At 47.7% G+C, this 22,033-nt stretch overlaps 2 protein-coding genes across 2 annotated transcripts in view; both read right to left on the bottom strand.

Moving 5' to 3' along the window:
* LOC144803894 (uncharacterized) overlaps positions 1–9,423 on the bottom strand; it is a 250,413-nt gene extending 240,990 nt beyond the window's left edge. Inside the window, exons 1-3 of the mRNA XM_078671883.1 lie at positions 9,399–9,423; positions 8,477–8,631; positions 140–198 (exon numbers count right to left, since the gene is read on the bottom strand). Coding sequence (XP_078528009.1) covers positions 140–198; positions 8,477–8,631; positions 9,399–9,423 — 239 coding nt within the window. The remainder of the gene's footprint in view (positions 1–139; positions 199–8,476; positions 8,632–9,398) is intronic.
* A 157-nt stretch (positions 9,424–9,580) lies between these two features.
* Positions 9,581–22,033, bottom strand: part of LOC144803910 (uncharacterized) — a 151,657-nt gene continuing 139,204 nt past the window's right edge. The window contains exons 16-25 of the mRNA XM_078671884.1: positions 17,948–18,120; positions 17,086–17,565; positions 16,159–16,449; positions 15,619–15,705; positions 14,959–15,117; positions 14,323–14,409; positions 13,471–13,833; positions 12,860–13,017; positions 9,728–9,835; positions 9,581–9,611 (exon numbers count right to left, since the gene is read on the bottom strand). Coding sequence (XP_078528010.1) covers positions 9,581–9,611; positions 9,728–9,835; positions 12,860–13,017; positions 13,471–13,833; positions 14,323–14,409; positions 14,959–15,117; positions 15,619–15,705; positions 16,159–16,449; positions 17,086–17,565; positions 17,948–18,120 — 1,937 coding nt within the window. The remainder of the gene's footprint in view (positions 9,612–9,727; positions 9,836–12,859; positions 13,018–13,470; positions 13,834–14,322; positions 14,410–14,958; positions 15,118–15,618; positions 15,706–16,158; positions 16,450–17,085; positions 17,566–17,947; positions 18,121–22,033) is intronic.

The raw sequence follows: 22,033 nt of genomic DNA on the forward strand, positions 1-22,033 counted from the left end.
CAAATATGACAACAGTGAACGGCCCGGTAGAGTGCCTGTAACAGTAAGCATGCTGAGTACTCAGACTGAGGCAGCTGGAATCACCTTTCAGACATGGGTTGACGGGTGCGGCGTGTGTGGGGTGATCAGCAATCCTTACCTGAAGTGACAGTTCTCCAGCCTTAGAAACCCAGAATACTTCTTTAAAATCTTCTCTAGCTGAAAAGAGACACACAGGAGAGGGTCAGCTTCATCACATGATCTGTCACGACAGCAGAGAGTACACGCGATATGCATGTGGGCAATGTCAGAATTAGAGGGGCAGTGAGTACACGGAGCCTTGCTTAGGGGCAGTGTAAGCTTTAGAGAGGTATTGAGTACTAGGAACTTTGCTTAGAGGGTAGTGTCAGCATTAGAGAGGCAGTGAGTACAATAAGCCTTTCTTAGGGGTTGTGGCAGCAGTTGAGGGGCAGTGAGTACAAGGAGCCTTGCTTAGGGGGCAGTGTCAGCATTAGAGGGGTAGTAAGTACAAGGGTACTTGCTTAGGGGCCTGTGTCAGCATTAGAGGGATAGTAAGTACAAGGGTTCTTGCTTAGGGGGCTGTGTCAGTATTAGAGGGGTAATGTAATGTAATGTAATGTAATGTAATGTAAGCACACATTTTTATAGCGCGGCTATCGCTCCGAGGAGCATCTTGGCGCTCCACACCCAACCCTGATGGAGATGAGTTGGTAGACAGAAGGCAGTGACACACTGTACAATTATTACACCAAAGCTCTGCAGGCTGCGTCAGAGAGCGAAAAGATCCATGTTTTCAATGATCTTCTGAAGTCAACCTCCTTGACTATACAACGGAGCTGAGCTGGCAGTTTATTCCAGGCTTTTGAACCCAGCACGAAGAGGGACTTCCCTCCCTTAGTGGCTAATCTAAATCTAGGGACAACTAAAAGGTTTTGATTAGGTAGTAAGTACAAGGGTTCTTGCTTAGGGGTAGTGCTGGCAAAAAAGGGGTAGTGAGTACAAGGAGACACATCAGGGGCGAGTTTCAACCTTAGAGGGGTAGTGAGTACAAGGGGTCTTGCTTAGGGGGTTGTCTCAGCATTAGAAGGGAAGTGAGTACAAGGGGACTTGCTTTGGGGGTAGTATCAGCATTAGAGGGGTAGTAAGTACAAGGAGACACGTCAGGGGTAGTGTCAGCATTAGAGTGACAGTGAGTGTAAGGAGCCTTGCTTAGGAGTAGTGTCCGCATTAGAAGGGTAGTGAGTACAAGGAGACACATCAGGGGGTAGTGTCAGCATTAGAGGGGTAGTGAGTACAAATTGCCTTGCTTAGGGGTAGTGTCCACATTAGAGGGGTAGTGAGTACAGGGAGACACATCAGGGGGTAGTGTCAGCATTAGAGGGGCAGTGAGTACAAGGGCTCTTGCTTAGGGGGTAGTGTCAGCATTAGAAGGGTATTGAGTACAAGGGGTCTTGCTTAGGGAGTAGTGTCAGCGTTAGAGGGGCAGTGAGTACAAGGGGTCTTGCTTAGGGGTAGTGACGGCATTAGAGGGGTAATGAGTACAAGGAGACACAGCAGGGGCTAGTTTCAACCTTCGAGGGGTAGTGAGTACAAGGGTTCTTGCTTAGGGGGTGGTGTCAGCATTAGAGGGACAGTAAGTACAAGGAGACACGTCAGGGGTAGTGTCAGCATTAGAGTGACAGTGAGTACAAGGGGTCTTGCTTAGGGGTAGTGTCAGCATTAGAAGGGTATTGAGTACAAGGGGTCTTGCTTAGGGAGTAGTGTCAGCATTAGAGGGGCAGTGAGTACACGGGGTCTTGATTACGGGCAGTGTCTGCATTTGAGGGGCAGCGAGTACAAGGAGCCTTGCTTAGGGGGTAGTACCAGCACTAGAGGGACAGTGAGTACAAGGTGTCATGCTTTAGAGGTGGTGTCAGCATTAGAGGGGTAGTGAGTTCAAGGAACCTTGCTAAGGGGCCCTGTAAGCATTAGAGGGGCATTGAGTACAAGGAGCCTTGCATAGGTGGCAGTGTCATCATTAGAGGGCAGTTAGTACAAGGGGTTTTCATTAGGGGGTGGTGTCAGCATTAGAGGTGTAGTGAGTACAAGGAACCTTGCTAGGGGGCCCTGTCAGCATTAGAGGGGCACTGAGTACAAGGAGCCTTGCTTAGGGGGTAGTGTCAGCATTATAAGGGCAGTGAGTACAAGAGGTGTTGATTCGGGCAGCATCCACCTTTGAGGGGCAGTTAGTACACGTAGCCTTGCTTAAGGGGTAGTGTCAGCATTGGAGGGGCAGGGAGTACAAGGGACTTGATTAGGGGCAGTGTCTGCATTTGAGGGGCAGTGAGTACAAGGAGTCTTGCTTATAGGGGGTAGACTCGCTTAGGGGCAGTGTCAGCACAGCGAGTGCAAGGAGGCTTGCTTAGGGGTAGTGCCAGCATTAGAAGGGCACTGAGTACAAGGAGCCTTGCTTAGGGGTTAGTGTCAGAATTAGAGGGGCAGTGAGTACAAGGAGCCTTGCTTAGGGGGCAGTGTCAGCATTAAAGGGGCAGTGAGTGCAACCAGCCTTGCTTAGGGGGCAGTGTCAGCATTAGAGGGGCAGTGAGTACAACCAGCCTTGCTTAGGGGGCAGTGACAGCAATAGAGGGGCAGGGAGTACAAGGAGCTGTGCTTAAGGGGTAGTGTCAGCATTAGAGCGGCAGTTAGTACAAGGGGTCTTGCATAGGGGTAGAGTCAGCATTAGAGAGGCAGTGCGTTCAGGGGGCCTTGCTTAGGGTGTGGTGTCAGCACTAGAGGGGCAGTGAGTACAGGGAGGCTTGCTTAGGGGTAGTGTAAGCATTAGAGGGGCAGTGAGTACAAGGAGCCTTGCTTAGGCGGGTTGTGTCAGCATTAGAGGGGCAGTCAGTACAAGCAGCCTTGCTTAGGGTAGTGTCAGCATTAGGGGGCAGTGAGTACAAGGAGCCTTGCTTAGGCGGGTAGTGTCAGTATTAGAGGGGCAGTGAGTACAAGGAGGCTAGCTGAAGGGCACTGTCAGCATTATAGGGTCAGTGAGTACAAGGAGCCTAGCTTAGAGGGGGAGTTTCAGCATTAAAGGGGCAGTGAGTACAAGAAGCCTTGCCTAGGGGGCAGTGTGGGAATTAGAGGGGCAGTGAGTACAAGGAGCCTTGCTTAGGTGGGCAGTGTCAGTATTAGGGGGTCAGTGAGTACAAGGAGCCTTGCTTAGGTGGGCAGTGTCAGCATTAGAGGGGCAGTGAGTACAAGCAGCGTTGCTTAGGGGGCAGTGTCAGCATTAGAGGAAAAGTGAGTACTAGCAGCCGTGCTTAGGGGGCAGTGTCAGCATTAGAGGGGCAGTGAGTACAAGCAGCCTTGCTTAGGGGGCAGTGTCAGCATTAGAGGGGCAGTGAGTACAAGAAGCCTTGCCTAGGGGGCAGTGTTAGCATTAGAGGGGCAGTGAGTACAAGGAGCCTTGCTTAGATGGGTAGTGTCAGCATTAGAGGGGTTGTGAGTACAAGGAGCCTTGCTTAGGTGGGTAGTGTCAGCATTAGAGGGGCCTTACAATGACATTAGGTGCTCAGTCATCAATCACAGACATTAATACTAGGAGTTGTCATTCATCGCATATAGTGACCTAAGAAGATCATTCATCAGTCACAGACAGTGGCGCTGGCCAGCGGGTCAATATTCAGTCAGAAGCAGTTACTGTAGTAAATGAGTTGTCAGTCATAGACAGTGAGGCTGGGCAGCGGGTCAGTCCTCAGTCAAAGACAGTGAGGCTGGGCATCGTGTCAGTCGTCAGTCACAGACAGTGAGGCTGGGCATCGTGTCAGTCCTCAGTCACAGACAGTGAGGCTTGGCAGCGGGTCAGTCCTCAGTCACAGATAGTAAGGCTTGGCCGCAGGTCAGTCCAAGTCACAGACAGTCAGGCTGGGCAGTGGGTCAGTCCTCAGTCACAGACAGTGAGGCTGGGCGGCAGGTCAGTCCTCTGTCACAGACAGTGAGGCTGGGCAGTGGGTCAGTCCTCAGTCACAGACAGTGAGGCTGGGCGGCAGGTCAGTCCTCTGTCACAGACAGTGAGGCTGGGCGGCCGGTATGTCCTCAGTCACAGACAGTGAGGCTGGGCAGCGCGTCAGTCCTCTGTCACAGACAGTGAGGCAGGGCAGTGGGTCAGTCCTCTGTCACAGACAGCGAGGCTAGAGACGGGTCAGTCCTCAGTCACAGACAGTGAGACTGGGCAGCAGGTCAGTCCTCAGTCAGAGACAGTGAGGCTGGGCGGTGGGTCATTCCTCAGTCACAAACAATGAGGCTGGCAGCGGATAAGTCCTAAGTCACAGACAGTGAGGGGTGGCCGCGGGTCAGTCCTCAGTCACAGACAGTAAGACTGGGCGGTGGGTCAGTCCTCAGTCACAGACAGTGAGGCTTGGCAGCGTGTTAGTCCTCAGTCACAGACAGTGAGGATGAACAGCGGGTCAGTCATCAGTCACAGACAGTGAGACTGGGCACCAGGTCAGTCTTCAGTCACAGACAGTGAGGCTGGGCACCAGGTCAGTCCTCAGTCACAGACACTGAGGCTGGGCAGCGGGTCAGTCCTCAGTCACAGACAGTGGGGCTGGGCGGTGGGTCATTCCTCAGTCACAGAGAGTGAGGCAGGCTGGAGGGTCATTCCTCAGTCACAGACAGTGAGGCTTGGCAGCGGGTCAGTCCTCTGTCACAGACAGTGAGGCTTGGCAGCGGGTCAGTCCTCAGTCATAGACAGTGAGGCTGGGCACCGGGTCAGTCCTCAGTCACAGACAAGGAGGCTTGGTAGCGGGTCAGTCCTCAGTCACAGACAGTGAAGCTTGGCAGCGGGTCAGTCCTCAGTCACAGACAGTGAGGATGGGCAGCGGGTCAGTCCTCAGTCACAGACAGTGAGGATGGGCAGCGGGTCAGTCCTCAGTCACAGAGAGTGAGGCTTGGCCGCGGGTCAGTCCTCAGTCACAGACAGTGAGGATGGGCAGCGGGTCAGTCCTCAGTCACAGAGAGTGAGGCTGGCTAGCGCATCAGTCCTCTGTCACCAACAGTGAGGCTGGGCTGCGGGTCAGTGCTCTGTCACAGACAGTGAGGCTGGGCAGCGGGTCAGTACTCAGTCACAGACAGTGAGGCTGGGCAGCGGGTCAGTCCTCACAGACAGTGAGGCTGGGCGGTGGGGCATTCCTAAGTCACAGACAGTGAGGCTTGGCCGCGGGTCAGTCCTCAGTCACAGACAGTGAGGCTGGGCGGTGGGTCAGTCCTCAGTCACAGACAGTGAGGCTTGGCAGCGGGTCAGTCCTCAGTCACAGACAGTGAGGCTGGGCAGTGGGTCAGTCCTCAGTCACAGACAGTGAGGCTGGGCGGTGCGTCAGTCCTCAGTCTCAGACAGTGAGGTTTGGCAGCGGGTCAGTCCTCAGTGACAGACAGTGAAGCTTGGCAGCGGGTCAGTCCTCAGTCTCAGACAGTGAGGATGGGCACCGGGCAGTCTTCAGTCACAGACAGTGAGGCTGGCAGCGGGTCAGTCCTCAGTCACAGAGAGTGAGGCTTGGCAGCGGGTCACTCCTCAGTCATAGACAGTGAGGCTTGGCACCTGGTCAGTCCTCAGTCACAGACAGTGAGGATGGGCACCGGGCAGTCTTCAGTCACAGACAGTGAAGCTTGGCCGCGGGTTAGTCCTCAGTCACAGACAGTGAGGATGGGCAGCGGGTCAGTCCTCAGTCACAGACAGTGAGGCTGGGCACCGGGTCAGTCTTCAGTCACAGACAGTGAGGCTGGGCAGCGGGTCAGTCCTCAGTCACAGACAGTGAGGCTGGGCAACGGGTCAGTCCTCAGTCACAGACAGGGAGGATGGGCAGCGGGTCAGTCCTCAGTGACAGACAGTGAAGCTTGGCAGCGGGTCAGTCCTCAGTCTCAGACAGTAAGGATGGGCAGCGGGTCAGTCCTCAGTCACAGACAGTGAGGATGGGCACCGGGCAGTCTTCAGTCACAGACAGTGAGGCTGGGCAGCGGGTCAGTCCTCATTGACAGACAGTGAAGCTTGGCAGCGGGTCAGTCCTCAGTCTCAGACAGTGAGGATGGGCAGCGGGTCAGTCCTCAGTCACAGACAGTGAGGATGGGCAACTGGTCAGTCCTCAGTCACAGCAGTGAGGCTGGGCACCGGGTCAGTCTTCAGTCACAGACAGTGAGGCTGGGCAGCGGGTCAGTCCTCAGTCACAGACAGTGAGGCTGGGCAGCGGGTCAGTCCTCAGTCACAGACAGTGAGGCTGGGCGGTGGGTCAGTCCTCAGTCACAGACAGTGAGGCTTGGCAGCGGGTCAGTCCTCAGTGACAGACAGTGAGGCTTGGCACCGGGTCAGTCCTCAGTGACAGACAGTGAAGCTTGGCCGCGGGTCAGTCCTCAGTCACAGACAGTGAGAATGGGAACCGGGTAGTCTTCAGTCACAGACAGTGAGGCTGGGCAGCGGGTCAGTCCTCAGTGACAGACAGTGAAGCTTGGCCGCGGGTCAGTCCTCAGTCACAGACAGTGAGAATGGGAACCGGGTAGTCTTCAGTCACAGACAGTGAGGCTGGGCAGCGGGTCAGTCCTCAGTCACAGACAGTGAGGCTTGGCAGCGGGTCAGTCCTCAGTCACAGACAGTGAGGCTTGGCACCTGGTCAGTCCTCAGTGACAGACAGTGAGGCTGGGCACTGGGTTAGTCTTCAGTCACAGACAGTGAGGCTGGACAGCGGGTCAGGCCTCAGTCACAGACAGTGAGGCTGGGCAGCGGGTCAGTCCTCAGTCACAGACAGTGAGGCTTGGCCGCGGGTCAGTCCTCAGTCACAGACAGTGAGGCTGGGCAGTGGGTCAGTCCTCAGTCACAGACAGTGAGGCTTGGCCGCGGGTCAGTCCGCAGTCACAGACAGTGAGGCTGGGCGGCGGGGCACTCCTCAGTCACAGACAGTGAGGCTGGGCGGTGGGTCAGTCCTCAGTCACAGACAGTGAGGCTGGGTGGTGGGTCAGTCCTCAGTCACAGACAGTGAGGCTTGGCAGCGGGTCAGTCCTCAGTCACAGACAGTGAGGCTGGGCAGCGGGTCAGTCCTCAGTCACACACAGTGAGGCTGGGCGGTGGGTCAGTCCTCAGTCACAGACAGTGAGGCTTGGCAGCGGGTCAGTCCTCAGTGACAGACAGTGACGCTTGGCAGCGGGTCAGTCCTCAGTCTCAGACAGTGAGGATGGGCAGTGTGTCAGTCTTCAGTCACAGACAGTGAGGCTGGGCACCGGGTCAGTCCTCAGTCACAGACAGTGAGGTTTGGCAGCGGGTCAGTCCTCAGTCACAGACAGTGAGGCTTGGCAGCGGGTCAGTCCTCAGTCACAGACAGTGAGGCTTGGCAGCGGGTCAGTCCTCAGTCACAGACAGTGAGGCGGGGCTGCGGGTCAGTCCTCAGTGACAGACAGTGAGGCTTGGCAGCGGGTCAGTCCTCAGTCACAGACAGTGAGGCTTGGCACCAGGTCAGTCCTCAGTGACAGACAGTGAGGCTTGGCTGCGGGTCAGTCCTCAGTCACAGACAGTGAGGATGGGCAGCGGGTCAGTCCTCAGTCACAGCAGTGAGGCTGGGCACCGGGTCAGTCTTCAATCACAGACAGTGAGGCTGGGCACCGGGTCAGTCCTCAGTCACAGACAGTGAGGCTGGGCACCGGGTCAGTCCTCAGTCACAGACAGTGAGGCTTGGCAGCGGGTCAGTCCTCTGTCACAGACAGTGAGGCTTGGCAGCAGGTCAGTCATCAGTCACAGACAGTGAGGCTTGGCCGCGGGTCAGTCCTCAGTCACAGACAGTGAGGCTGGGCACCGGGTCAGTCCTCAGTCACAGACAGTGAGGCTGGGCAGCGGGTCAGTCCTCAGTCACAGACAGTGAGGCTTGGCAGCGGCTCAGTCCTCAGTCACAGACAGTGAGGCTGGGCAGCGGGTCACTCCTCAATAGTAAACCATTAACAGGCCCACAACCAGTCAAAAAACAGTTTACACACTAACCAAGCAGACCAGTCCTTTGGGCACTGCCTGATTGCCACATAGGCCAGTCCGACCCTGATCAGTCCTCTGCCTCATACAGTGACTGCACGAGACAAGACCTTGATCACAATGACCTCAGAAGATCGAACCTAAGTCACATACAGTGACCGCACAAGACAATTCCTTGATCACAATGACCTCAGGAGATCAGTCCTCGGTCACCTGCAGTGACCCCATGAGACAAGTCCTTATTAACAATGACCTCAGTAAATCAGTCCTCGGTTCCATACAGTGACCACAAGGGATCAGTCGTCACTCACAGACGTGACCTCCGTAGCACTTTAATTATAATGTTTAGCTGCATACAGGTGAGGGGGCCTTCAACCTGTGAATGCCAGACTCCTCCCTAACAGAAGCTGGTAGGTATGCGCCATGTTTCTTTAATTATTCTTATGCACTGACACTTAAAGTTAAGTTCGAACTACAATACTACTATTATCTTACCGCTTGGAATATCTTGCTTGTACGCTCCTTATACTGGGTTGTCCTAGTGTCTGCGTATTCCGGGTACCAATAATCCGTACATGTGAATCTCATCACCCTTGTAGCAGTGTTTTCAGAAAACTGGGTAGTTGTAGTGGCTGTAGTGGTGATCACACCTGTAAGAGTCAATCAGAATTCATGATTAATGCTGGCCTTCCCTCCTTCACTCTGCTTCCTGGCAGATGGGCCTGAAGGTGGCTTCATTCTGACCTTTAGGGCTGGCATATTTTACTTTTGTAGTTTCTTACATCATCTACAAGCTGTTGTGTTACTGTCGCATCTCATCATAGAGGAGGTAGGAAGAATTACTGTCATAAGAGCTTACATCACCGCCCAGGTATGATCATCATAACTGAGGTATGAAGAATTTCTGTCATAAGAGCTTACGTCACCGCCCAGGTATGATCATCATATCTGAGTTATGAAGAATTACTGTCATAAGAGCTTACATCACCTCCCAGGTATGATCATCATATCTGAGGTATGAAGAATTACTGTCATAAGAGCTTACGTAACCGCCCAGGTATGATCATCATATCTGAGGTATGAAGAATTACTGTCATAAGAGCTTACGTCACCGCCCAGGTATGATCATCATATCTGCGGTATGAAGAAGTACTATCATAAGAGCTTACGTCACCACCCAGGTATGGTCATCATAACTGGGGTATGAAGAAGTACTGTCATAAGAGCTTACGTCACCGCCCAGGTATGATCATCATATCTGTGGTATGAAGAAGTACTATCATAAGAGCTTACGTCACCGCCCAGGTATGGTCATCATAACTGGGGTATGAAGAAGTACTGTCATAAGAGCTTACGTCACCGCCCAGGTATGATCATCATATCTGAGGTATGAAGAATTACTGTCATAAGAGCTTACGGCACCGCCCAGGTATGATCATCATATCTGCGGTATGAAGATTTACTGTCATAAGAGCTTACGTCACCGCCCAGGTATGATCATCATATCTGAGGTATGAAGAATTACTGTCATAAGAGCTTACGTCACCGCCCAGGTATGATCATCATATCTGAGGTATGAAGAATTACTGTCATCAGAGCTTACGTCACCGCCCAGGTATGGTCATCATATCTGAGGTATGAAGAATTACTGTCATTAGAGTTTACGTCATCTCTGAGGTACAGAGTGTTACTGTCAAATCTCTTATCATAGCTGAGGTGTGAAGAATTACTGTCATAAGAGCTTACGTCACCGCCCAGGTATGGTCATCATATATGAGGTATGAAGAATTACTGTCATTAGAGTTTACGTCATCTCTGAGGTACAGAGTGTTACTGTGAAATCTCTTATCATAGCTGAGGTAAGAAGAATTACTGTCATAAGAGCTCACATTGTCACTCAGGTGTGGAGTGTCACTATCATCTAGCACATCATCTGTAAGCTGTGGTGCGTTTTTTTTTAAAACAAACATTATTGAGTTTTTGGAACAAAAGGCATATAGGACATATATTATATCTATGGCCGTAGTGTACATTGTAAGTGTTCAAGTTTCTTTGCAGCACATTAGCACTGAAAACAGTCGGAAGAATGAAGAGCATGCTGAATATTAGCAAACGATACATGGGGCACACATAGGCCTTCAAAGCACAGATCATAAAGGAAAAAGAAAATGAAACTCAATATCGATTTCCTGCCCCCCACCCTAACCCCCCATAGTCATCTGCTGAGTAGCATCGAAGGATACTATTGGTGAGGAACCATAGGGAGAGATGGGATTAAGAGCTGAAAGGCGAGGCCGACATTAGACACAATATAACCATGAAAGTAAAGGACCTGTTACAATATATAATAATATCTATGTGGAAGGTCAAGCCTCAGTAGCAGGACATAGGAAGTGGACCCTTTATTCCCTAAATAACTCTTTAGACACCGTCCGTTTGGGACTCGAAAGTTTCTAGTAAGTCATCCAAAGTAAAGCTGTGGGCTGCTTCCAGAGACCACCGTATTCCTCCCTCCGTAATGCATATCGATCGGCTGTACCCCAGTGTCGGACCTCAGCCCGCCAGCTGGACATAGGGCGGCCAGGGAGGATAGCCAGCGTTTGGTAATGTGTCGTTTGGCGAGGAGAAGCACCAGGCCCCCAAAGCACAGCATGGTTTTAGAGTTTTTGGGGCATGGGTACAGCACCGCCGCTAGGGAGAGGGGAGGAGAGCGCCATTGTTGAATACATTTGGCGCTCCTGCGCTCTCCTTCTCGCGCAGCACAGCATTTAGGGCTGCTGCGCTGCGCTGCGCTGCCGGAACATGTAGTACATCTGGCCCTAAGTGCACTCAGTCCTCCTTACTACACAGGTCTTAAACAGTCAAATTAAAACAAACTGGCTCAAGTTTGGATAGAGTGCGTTTCCAAAGCAAAGATTTGCAGCATTGCATGCAGGCTGATGATTAAAAAGGATTTTTTAATGAAGGACATCACTCAAAGTAATGAACAAATACAAAAGTATCAATCAGCGAAGAGATACCCCTTCAGGGGTGATCCAGGCGCTATATAAGTCTATAAATAAATAATTAAATAAATAAATGTCTGCACAAAAGACAAAAGCACATCGGGTAGGGAATGGCCATTTAGTAAATAGTATTGTAGTAGGAGACTGCCTGCAAAAGATTGATAATTGCTTACTAGGAGTCATTATTTAATTAAATCAATCGGATAAGCAGGGACCCAGTTCAGATGCATGACTTTCAAGGCAGAGTCTGCTTGGAGAGCTTGAATGCTACCTACCTTCCAGAGGAAGACAGGCTGGTGTGTCTGTGCCTACTACCTGCCTGCGCCTACATCCCATCAACAATGAGGCTATGAGGGCTCTTGCGCCATCCTGCAGAAGGGATTTCCAGATTGAAAAAATGATTTCATTAAAGCAATCTGGTTCAGACTCTCGAGTGGCATCTTACGTAGATTTTTTCCAGTCTCTTAAATATATATAGGGCTCCCGGTTTTATGGTATTTATTTTTTTGTAATTTATGTCTGTATTTATCCATATTTAATTTTTGTTAACTTTATCTATATTTATCCATATTGTTTATGGGGTTTGTGAAAAAGGAAAGCTGAAACGGGTATATTTCCACATTTATTTAACCAATAAATATGCAGTCATGCTTGAACGCCTCACAGATTTCAGTGATATAAAACACCCGCAGAAGATAAATCAATTCACTTGTATGAAAATATGCACATTTCAGTATCAGTCTTGTGCATAGCTACTGCTGTTAAAGCCTCTTTACTAAAATTCCTTTTTTCACCTCCTTGCCTATCAAGCCACACAGTTATTCGCCTGGCAGTCATAGCAAAGTGTATTTAGAATCACTCAAAAAGCACCCAATTTCCGTTTTTATCCACATCTTAAAATAATTACAGACAAGAAAATTATTGGTTTTCTGTCTGTATTTATCTGAAAAATCAGTAAAAACAGAAAACAGGGAGCCTTAATGATATACTAACACTTTTTAACCCCTTCGCCGCTGGGGTAATTCCCCCATGGGGGAGGGGCAGCGCGGGGCGCCGCGGTGCTCATGACGAGCCCAGCTAGTCATGAGGCACAGTGAAGCTGTGCTCATGACGAGCTGGGCTCGTTATAACTCCGCCCACTCCCATATGAACGCCCGCACAGGCATGGAATTCGCCGAGCGAGGGAGTGCTGCGGCCGTTATAAAGAGCTTGGCTCGTCATAAGCAGGCAAGGGGTTAAAATGCAAATGAAAGCAATTGTCCTACATAGCCTCATTTTTAAGCTTAAAAACATTTAAATAAATAAAGTGCTTATCCTGGCCTTGCTTAAGAAAGATGCACATCTACACTTAAGAATATATATTGTAAAGAAGCGCTCCGGGATCCCCGCACATGGGCGGGGCTATTTAGTGCTTATGATTATCAATGGAGATCTCCTGAGAGAGAAGTTGGTGTTGAGTTACAAAGCCCAGTATATGCTGCTAGGGAGAAACTGCAGGTGGATTTATGGTTAAAACTAGAAACTGTTGTAAAACAATTATCACAGTTTCAGAAAAATACTGAAAATTGCTAGGAACAAACAAATTAGCTACTAAAGTAAAGACAAAGAAGTTGCACTCCATAAAAAACATGGTCATCAAAATTGGTCCCCAAGGCCTGCCTTCGTGTCAGTTTGCTTTGACAGAGCAACTTCTTTTACCGACATTAAACGTTTTCCAATTTGTCTGTTGTGTTTTAATAGGGTAATTCAAGCGCTATTTTTCAGCCTGTTACTACAAGAACTGTAAATATTTTAACTCACCTGTTGTTCCTGTTTCTGTGGTTGTTGTAGTGACAGATGTTGTTGGTGCAGCTGTAGTTGCAGGCGTAGTTACAGCAGTTGTAGCTGCAGTTGTTGCAGCTGTTGTTGCAGGTGTAGTTGCAGGCGTAGTTTCAACAGTCGTAGCTGCTGTTGTTGCAGCTGTTGTAGCTGCAGTTGTTGCACCTGTTGTTGCAGGCGTAGTTTCAGGAGTTGTAGCTGCAGTTGTTGCCGCTGTTGTTGCAGGTGTAGTCACAGAAGTTGATGCAGTTGTTACAGCTGTTGTTCTTGGGGCTGTTGTAGCTGGAGTTGTTGCAGCAGTTGTAGCTACAGTTGTTGCAGATGTTGTTGCAGGTGTAGTTGCAGCAGTTGTAGCTGCAGTTGTTGCAGCTGTTGTTGCAGCAGTTGTTGCAGCTGTTGTTGCAGGTGTAGTTTCAGCAGTTGTAGCTGCAGTTGTTGCAGCAGTTGTTGCAGCAGTTGTTGCAAGTGTAGTTTCAGCAGTTGTAGCTGCAGTTGTTGCAGCTGTTGTTGCAGGTGTAGTTTCAGCAGTTGTAGCTGCAGTTGTTGCAGCAGTTGTTTCAGCAGTTGTTGCAGCGGTGGTTGCAACTGTTGTTGCAGGTGTAGTTTCAGCAGTTGTAGCAGCCGTTGTTGCAGCTGTTGTTGCAGGTGTAGTTTCAGCAGTTGTACCTGCAGTTGTTGCAGCAGTTGTTTCAGCAGTTGTTGCAGCGGTGGTTGCAACTGTTGTTGAAGGTGTAATTTCAGCAGTTGTAGCAGCTGTTGTTGCAGCAGTTGTTGCAGTGGTTGTTGCAACAGTTTTTGCAGGTGTAGTTTCAGCTGTTGTTGCAGCAGTTGTTGCAGCTGTTGTTGCAGGTGTAGTTTCAGCAGTTGTACCTGCAGTTGTTGCAGCAGTTGTTTCAGCAGTTGTTGCAGCGGTGGTTGCAACTGTTGTTGCAGGTGTAGTTTCAGCAGTTGTAGCTGCAGTTGTTGCAGAAGTTGTTGCAGAGGTTGTTGCAGGTGTAGTTTCAGCAGTTGTAGCTGCAGTTGTTGCAGCTGTTGTTGCAGCAGTTGTTGCAGCTGTTGTTGCAGGTGTAGTTTCAGCAGTGGTAGCTGCAGTTTTTGCAGCTGTTGTTGCAGCAGTTGTTGCAGCGGTTGTTGCAACTGTTGATGCAGGTGTAGTTTCAGCTGTTGTTGCAGCAGTTGTTGCAACTGTTGTTGCAGGTGTAGTTTCAGCAGTTTTAGCTGCAGTTGTTGCAGCTGTTGTTGCAGCCGTTGTTGCAGCGGTTGTTGCAGGTGTAGTTTCAGCAGTTGTAGCTGCAGTTGTTGTAGCTGTTGTTGCAGCAGTTGTTGCAGGTGTAGTGTCAGCAGTTGTAGCTGCATTTGTTGCAGCTGTTGTTGCAGGTGTAGTTTCAGCAGTTGTAGCTGCAGTTGTAGCAGCTGTTGTTGCAGCGGTGGTTACAACTGTTGTTGCAGGTGTAGTTTCAGCAGTTGTAGCAGCAGTTGTTGCAGCTGTTGTTGCAGGTGTAGTTTCAGCAGTTGTACCTGCAGTTGTTGCAGCTGTTGTAGCTGCAGTTGTTGCACCTGTTGTTGCAGGCGTAGTTTCAGGAGTTGTAGCTGCAGTTGTTGCCGCTGTTGTTGCAGGTGTAGTCACAGAAGTTGATGCAGTTGTTACAGCTGTTGTTCTTGGGGCTGTTGTAGCTGGAGTTGTTGCAGCAGTTGTAGCTACAGTTGTTGCAGATGTTGTTGCAGGTGTAGTTGCAGCAGTTGTAGCTGCAGTTGTTGCAGCTGTTGTTGCAGCAGTTGTTGCAGCTGTTGTTGCAGGTGTAGTTTCAGCAGTTGTAGCTGCAGTTGTTGCAGCAGTTGTTGCAGCAGTTGTTGCAGCGGTGGTTGCAACTGTTGTTGCAGGTGTAGTTTCAGCAGTTGTAGCAGCCGTTGTTGCAGCTGTTGTTGCAGGCGTAGTTTCAGCAGTTGTACCTGCAGTTGTTGCAGCAGTTGTTTCAGCAGTTGTTGCAGCGGTGGTTGCAACTGTTGTTGCAGGTGTAATTTCAGCAGTTGTAGCAGCTGTTGTTATAGCAGTTGTTGCAGTGGTTGTTGCAACAGTTTTTGCAGGTGTAGTTTCAGCTGTTGTTGCAGCAGTTGTTGCAGCTGTTGTTGCAGGTGTAGTTTCAGCAGTTGTACCTGCAGTTGTTGCAGCAGTTGTTTCAGCAGTTGTTGCAGCGGTGGTTGCAACTGTTGTTGCAGGTGTAGTTTCAGCAGTTGTAGCTGCAGTTGTTGCAGAAGTTGTTGCAGAGGTTGTTGCAGGTGTAGTTTCAGCAGTTGTAACTGCAGTTGTTGCAGCTGTTGATGCAGCAGTTGTTGCAGCTGTTGTTGCAGGTGTAGTTTCAGCAGTTGTAGCTGCAGTTTTTGCAGCTGTTGTTGCAGCAGTTGTTGCAGCGGTTGTTGCAACTGTTGATGCAGGTGTAGTTTCAGCTGTTGTTGCAGCAGTTGTTGCAGCTGTTGTTGCAGGTGTAGTTTCAGCAGTTTCAGCTGCAGTTGTTGCAGCTGTTGTTGCAGCCGTTGTTGCAGCGGTTGTTGCAGGTGTAGTTTCAGCAGTTGTAGCTGCAGTTGTTGTAGCTGTTGTTGCAGCAGTTGTTGCAGGTGTAGTGTCAGCAGTTGTAGCTGCATTTGTTGCAGCTGTTGTTGCAGGTGTAGTTTCAGCAGTTGTAGCTGCAGTTGTTGCAGCTGTTGTTGCAGCAGTTGTTGCAGCGGTGGTTGCAACTGTTGTTGCAGGTGTAGTTTCAGCAGTTGTAGCAGCAGTTGTTGCAGCTGTTGTTGCAGGTGTAGTTTCAGTAGTTGTACCTGCAGTTGTTGCAGCTGTTGTAGCTGCAGTTGTTGCACCTGTTGTTGCAGGCGTAGTTTCAGGAGTTGTAGCTGCAGTTGTTGCCCCTGTTGTTGCAGGTGTAGTCACATAAGTTGATGCAGTTGTTACAGCTGTTGTTCTTGGGGCTGTTGTAGCTGGAGTTGTTGCAGCAGTTGTAGCTACAGTTGTTGCAGATGTTGTTGCAGGTGTAGTTGCAGCAGTTGTAGCTGCAGTTGTTGTAGCTGTTGTTGCAGCAGTTGTTGCAGCTGTTGTTGCAGGTGTAGTTTCAGCAGTTGTAGCTGCAGTTGTTGCAGCAGTTGTTGCAGCAGTTGTTGCAAGTGTAGTTTCAGCAGTTGTAGCTGCAGTTGTTGCAGCTGTTGTTGCAGGTGTAGTTTCAGCAGTTGTAGCTGCAGTTGGTGCAGCAGTTGTTTCAGCAGTTGTTGCAGTGGTGGTTGCAACTGTTGTTGCAGGTGTAGTTTCAGCAGTTGTAGCAGCAGTTGTTGCAGCTGTTGTTGCAGGTGTAGTTTCAGCAGTTGTACCTGCAGTTGTTGCAGCAGTTGTTTCAGCAGTTGTTGCAGTGGTTGTTGCAGCAGTTTTTGCAGGTGTAGTTTCAGCTGTTGTTGCAGCAGTTGTTGCATCTGTTGTTGCAGGTGTAGTTTCAGCAGTTGTACCTGCAGTTGTTGCAGCAGTTGTTTGAGCAGTTGTTGCAGCGGTGGTTGCAACTGTTGTTGCAGGAGTAGTTTCAGCAGTTGTAGCTGCAGTTGTTGCAGAAGTTGTTGCAGAGGTTGTTGCAGGTGTAGTTTCAGCAGTTGTAGCTGCAGTTGTTGCAGCTGTTGTTGCAGCAGTTGTTGCAGCTGTTGTTGCAACTGTTGATGCAGGTGTAGATCCAGCTGTTGTTGCAGCAGTTGTTGCAGCCGTTGTTGCAGGTGTAGTTTCTGCAGTTGTAGCTGCAGTTGTTGCGGCTGTTGTTGCAGCTGTTGTTGCAGGTGTAGTTTCAGCAGTTGTAGCTGCAGTTGTTGTAGCTGTTGTTGCAGCAGTTGTTGCAGGTGTAGTTTCAGCAGTTGTAGCTGCATTTGTTGCAGCTGTTGTTGCAGGTGTAGTTTCAGCAGTTGTAGCTGCAGTTGTTGCAGCTGTTGTTGCAGCAGTTGTTGCAGGTGTAGTTTCAGCAGTTGTAGCTGCCGTTGTTGCAGCTGTTGTTGCAGCTGTTGTTGCAAGTTTAGTTTCAGCAGTTGTAGCAGCAGTTGTTGCAGTGTTTATTGCAGGTGTATTTTCAGCAGTTGTAGCTACAGTTGTTGCAGCTGTTGTTGCAGCAGTTGTTGTAGCGGTTGTTGCAACTGTTAATGCAGGTGTAGTTTCAGCAGTTGTAGCTGCAGTTGTAGCTGCAGTTGTTGCAGAAGTTGTTGCAGCAGTTGTTGCGGCGGTTGTTGCAGGTGTAGTTTTAGCAGTTGTAGCTGCAGTTGCTGCACCTGTTGTTGCAGCAGTTGTTGCAGCTGTTGTTGCAGGTGTCGTTTCAGAAGTTGTAGCTGCAGTTGTTGCAGCTGTTGTTGCAGCAGTTGTTGCAGTGGTTGTTGCAACAGTTGTTGCAGGTGTAGTTTCAGCTGTTGTTGCAGCAGTTGTTGCAGCTGTTGTTGTAGGTGTAGTTTCAGCAGTTGTACCTGCAGTTGTTGCAGCAGTTGTTTCAGCAGTTGTTGCAGCGGTGGTTGCAACTGTTGTTGCAGGTGTAATTTCAGCAGTTGTAGCAGCTGTTGTTGCAGTGGTTGTTGCAACAGTTTTTGCAGGTGTAGTTTCAGCTGTTGTTGCAGCAGTTGTTGCAGCTGTGGTTGCAGGTGTAGTTTCAGCAGTTGTACCTGCAGTTGTTGCAGCAGTTGTTTCAGCAGTTGTTGCAGCGGTGGTTGCAACTGTTGTTGCAGGTGTAGGTTCAGCAGTTGTAGCAGCAGTTGTTGCAGCTGTTGTTGCAGCTGTAGTTTCAGCAGTTGTAGCTGCAGTTGTTGCAGCTGTTGTTGCATCAGTTGTTGCAGTTGTTGTTGTAGGTGTAGTTTCAGTTGTTGTTGCAGCTGTTGTTGCAGGTGTAGTTTCAGCAGTTGTAGCTGCAGTTGCTGCAGCTGTTTTTGCAGCAGTTGTTGCAGCGGTTGTTGCATCTGTTGTTGCAGGTGTAGTTTCAGCAGTTGTAGCTGCAGCTGTTGCAGAAGTTGTTGCAGCAATTGTTGCAGCGGTTGTTGCAGGTGTAGTTTCAGCAGTTGTAGCTGCAGTTGTTGCAGCTGTTGTTGCAGCAGTTGTTGCAGCTGTTGTTGCAGGTGTAGTTTCAGCAGTTGTAGCTGCAGTTGTTGCAGCTGTTGTTGCAGCGGTTGTAGCTGCTGTTTTTGCAGGTGTAGTTGCAGCAGTTGTCGCAGCTGATGTTGCAGGTATATTCACAGCAGTTGATGCAGTTGTTCCGGCTGTTGTTATCGGGGCAGTTGTTGCTGCAGTTGTTGCAGCTGGAGTTGTAGTCTCGGCCTGAATTCCTGCCAACAGCCCAGAAGGGTGGGGGGGGGGACAAGAAAGAAGAGAATGAGTTCATGTGAAAAATCTCCCATTCCTCTTCTGTAGCAATAGGATAATCTATTAAAATATTACGATTGATACCATTGTTAAAAGGAAAATAAAGTTATGTATTTAACAGAATATCCACAATTAAATACTTTTGAGCGGTAATTATTTACTGAACTTCTTTTCTGCAGGAGGTGAAAAAGTTTGATCTTCGTGGTGACGGGTCATAAACTCCTCTGAGATCATGACGCTGAGAATAATAATATGTATATATTCTCACTGCACATGATCACAAGGGGAAAATAGATTGAAAACCGCAAGGCGGTAACGTTGCTTACTTATCGTTGCTCTTTGTGACGACGGATCGTAAACTTCACTGAGATCACCATGACTGTTTATATTATAATATACATATTAACAGTATGTGATCTCTATGGTAAAACACATAAACAAGTGGAAGATGGTGACATTGATTGTAAATGTTTAGGGTTTGCGTCGACGGGTCACCTACACCTCTTAAGCGAAGTACAGTGTCAATATTATAATATAAAAAGTCACTATATATAAGGTGAAAGGAGCCAGAAAAGGAGCAATGTTTGTTATAATCTATTTGTTTCTGAAAACAAGCTTCTGACGTTACAGAGAAAAAGCGAAAAACATGCAATACATTTTTTTTCTAGATATCAATGTTTAAATATTGACAAATAGCCGCAAATTATAACTAAGTACTATGACTATGCCATATTGAAACAACTTACAACTCCGGAATATGTTTGTTGACGCAAAAAGAGAATCCGATGCTAGAAAACGGAACCTGCAACATAGATTGGCGATTCAGAAATAATTCGCGAAAACAAAACTAATTGCACAGTAGGTGTGGTTTATATAGTTTTTGGTTGTTTAGTAGTCTACGGAAGGAAGCTGTAGGTCCGCCTATTTAGATGTCACGTGCTCACGTTTTAACTGTTTTTCTTCTGCACGTGTTCGGAAAAGTTACAAACTGTAAAGGTGTAAAGGTTTCGATTTCGATCGTAACACGTATAAGGTATTATTATCTACATACGTTGGAGAGTTTAAAAAGTGTTACTCTGTAAACTGTGTTCTTTGCATTTTCATGATTAAAAACATCTAAATAGAAGACATAAAAAAATATCATTATCATTAGAAAAAAAAAGTATTAATATTTGTTATTATTATGCTTCTTAATTTAAAAAATGCTAGCATTTGTAAATCGTAAACCTATCCTCGGAAAGGTGTGCTGGCGCTTGGGGTGTTTGGAAGATTAATAAATAATAAATGCCCTTTTCTATGCACCTGTCAACTTGGCTTTTAAACTTTCAATTGCCCAGTCTGTATCTTTACACTTCCACCAAACACTCTGTCACTGCTGTTTTAGTTGTGTAGTGACTCATTCATCGGTATGTAATAATCCATTCACTACATTAAAACACTAAGGGGCACATATACAATAACTGGCATATCCCCAGGAATATGCCAGTTATTGTGCACCGTGACACTACCTCCATGGATGCGCCATATTTACAATGCAGTGCACCATGGGACAAAAATGGCACATGGCTTTGCGTACGCTTACGGTGTGCTTACTGTGCTCTTACGCTGTGAGTACGTAAGACGTCCCGCCGCGATTCGCGTAGTTGCTTTTAAAAGTAATATATGCTTATTAAAAGTTTAAAAAACTATTTTCATAATTATCTAGATAATGTCTTCTCTTAGTATGTACATTAAATACTTAAACAGTTAAAAACGTTGGAACCTTTCGCGTATGGGGCGTTGTACATGACATCACACGGAAGCGTTGGTGCGACGCGTAATGTAAAAGCGTATTCGTAACGTATGCGCAGGTACGCACAGAGTACGATTTGCTGTACAAAGTATGGTGCGATCACCATACACGTATGGTACGATTATTCCAAAAACAAACAATGAAAAAGGAATTAAATAGAATTTAATTTTAATATATTGAAAAAAAAATAACAAAAAAAATTACAATTTACTTCTGTTATTATTTTACATTAAGAATATGAAATATAACTTAAAACATAAAATAAATATAAATATTTATAAGAAAAATGTAGGAAATTAGTATAAAAAGAAAGAAATTCAAAAATTAATCCATTTAAAAATTATCATTTACAAAACCTTTAAAATTCACTGAAAAAACCATACGGTTAACACACATTATAGTTAGGAATTAGCATTTAAAAAACCTTGCAAATTCATTGAAAAAACCATAGGCTTCACACACGTTATAGTTAGCTGGACATTTCACTCATACATAAACATTGAAATTCCCCCGTTATAGTTAATTTAGCTAACTATAACTCGCGCACCCGCAATGCACTGCTGATGACGTCACATATTACATCACTCATGACATGGCCAGTGACATCGCTCATGACATCACTGATGACATCTCAAATATATATATATATATATATTGCTATAAGCTCCGGGTCCCACGCATGGGCGGGGATAATTCCCTGTTCATAACTATTGATGAGTATCCCCTGGAAGAGAACTCATTTTATTCTCCAGTATTGGATGTTTCATAGGTTCACGTGCTTGAATCAGAATAGCAAGCAGTTTTGTAGGTGAATATAAATGCAGATATAGTAATAGAAGTACCCTAGTGAGTGGTGGGTAACAGTCTAGTACATATCTCCATACATAAATACATGTATGCATACTTTTATGCAAATAGTTTATATATGAAAAGACTATTAAATCATATACAATGCCATCAGATACATCAGTAAAGAGATATAACCATCACTTACAATTAAGGAGGCTCGCCTTATTGAAACAAATGATGTAAAACTACTTGCCCTACGACTGCAGTAGTGCGGTGTGAGCGTGTGGGTGTTCTTCCATGTCGCAGCATGACATATCTTCTACAGAGTAATGCCTGCAATCAGAGCATCTGAGGTAGACACTGGCCAGGTTCAGTTTGCCTTTGCTCCTGCTGAGAGTGGTTTGCCAGCTTTGGTATGGCAAAACTGTAAGATGGCAGGTTGCTTTCATGACTGCCGTACCTTGAGTAAAGAGTCTGTAAGAGACCAACAGCTGATCAATGTTCCGGAATTGTTTGGTACGATGGAGATAGAATTTAAGACAACGTTTAATGTCCAAGGTGTGGAGAGACCTTTCAGCTGGAGATGCCGGATTTGGGAAAAATCTATGATAGGGTAATTGAGTTGAAATTGCGGTGGAACCAAGGGGATGAATCTTGGGTTTGTTCTGAGGAGCACATAATCACCAGTGAAACGCAAGAACAGTTCCTGTGTAGTGAAAGCCTGAATTTCGACGACTCTTCTAATTGAAGAGAGAGCTTAGAGCAAAGCGACCTTCCATGTGAGAAATTTCAGATCTGCTTTGTGAATGGGCTCGAATAGAGGCTTCATAAGCTGCAAAAGAACCACATTGAGATACCATTCTGGGGGAGGAGCTCTACGGGGGGAAAACCTCTGAACAATCCGCTCATGACCTGTTTGACTATTCTAGTGGAACAGAGAGAGATAGAGAATGTGTGGAGCGTCTGTACCTTGAAATTGCGACTTGATGAACCTTCAAACATGCATGTACCAATCCTGATCTAGCTAGCGACAGTAGGTCGGGCAGAATCTGTTTAGGTGAGACTTTCAATGGATGTTGGTTAGACTGTTGGCAAAATGAACAGAATCACTTTCATTTTAATTTATGTCTTGTTTGTAGCTTCCACTCTTGCCTTGGATAAGATCTCCCTACAGTCCTGAGGGATGTCTAATCCCTGGAACTCACTGAATTCAGGAGCCACGCCTGCAATTGGAGAGAGGCTGGCTCCGGGTGTAGGATCTGGCAATTGTTCCTTCTCAAGAGTGTTTGAATCTT

Source organism: Lissotriton helveticus, chromosome 1_2, assembly GCF_964261635.1.
Source record: "Lissotriton helveticus chromosome 1_2, aLisHel1.1, whole genome shotgun sequence".
NCBI classification, from domain to species: Eukaryota; Metazoa; Chordata; class Amphibia; order Caudata; family Salamandridae; genus Lissotriton; species Lissotriton helveticus.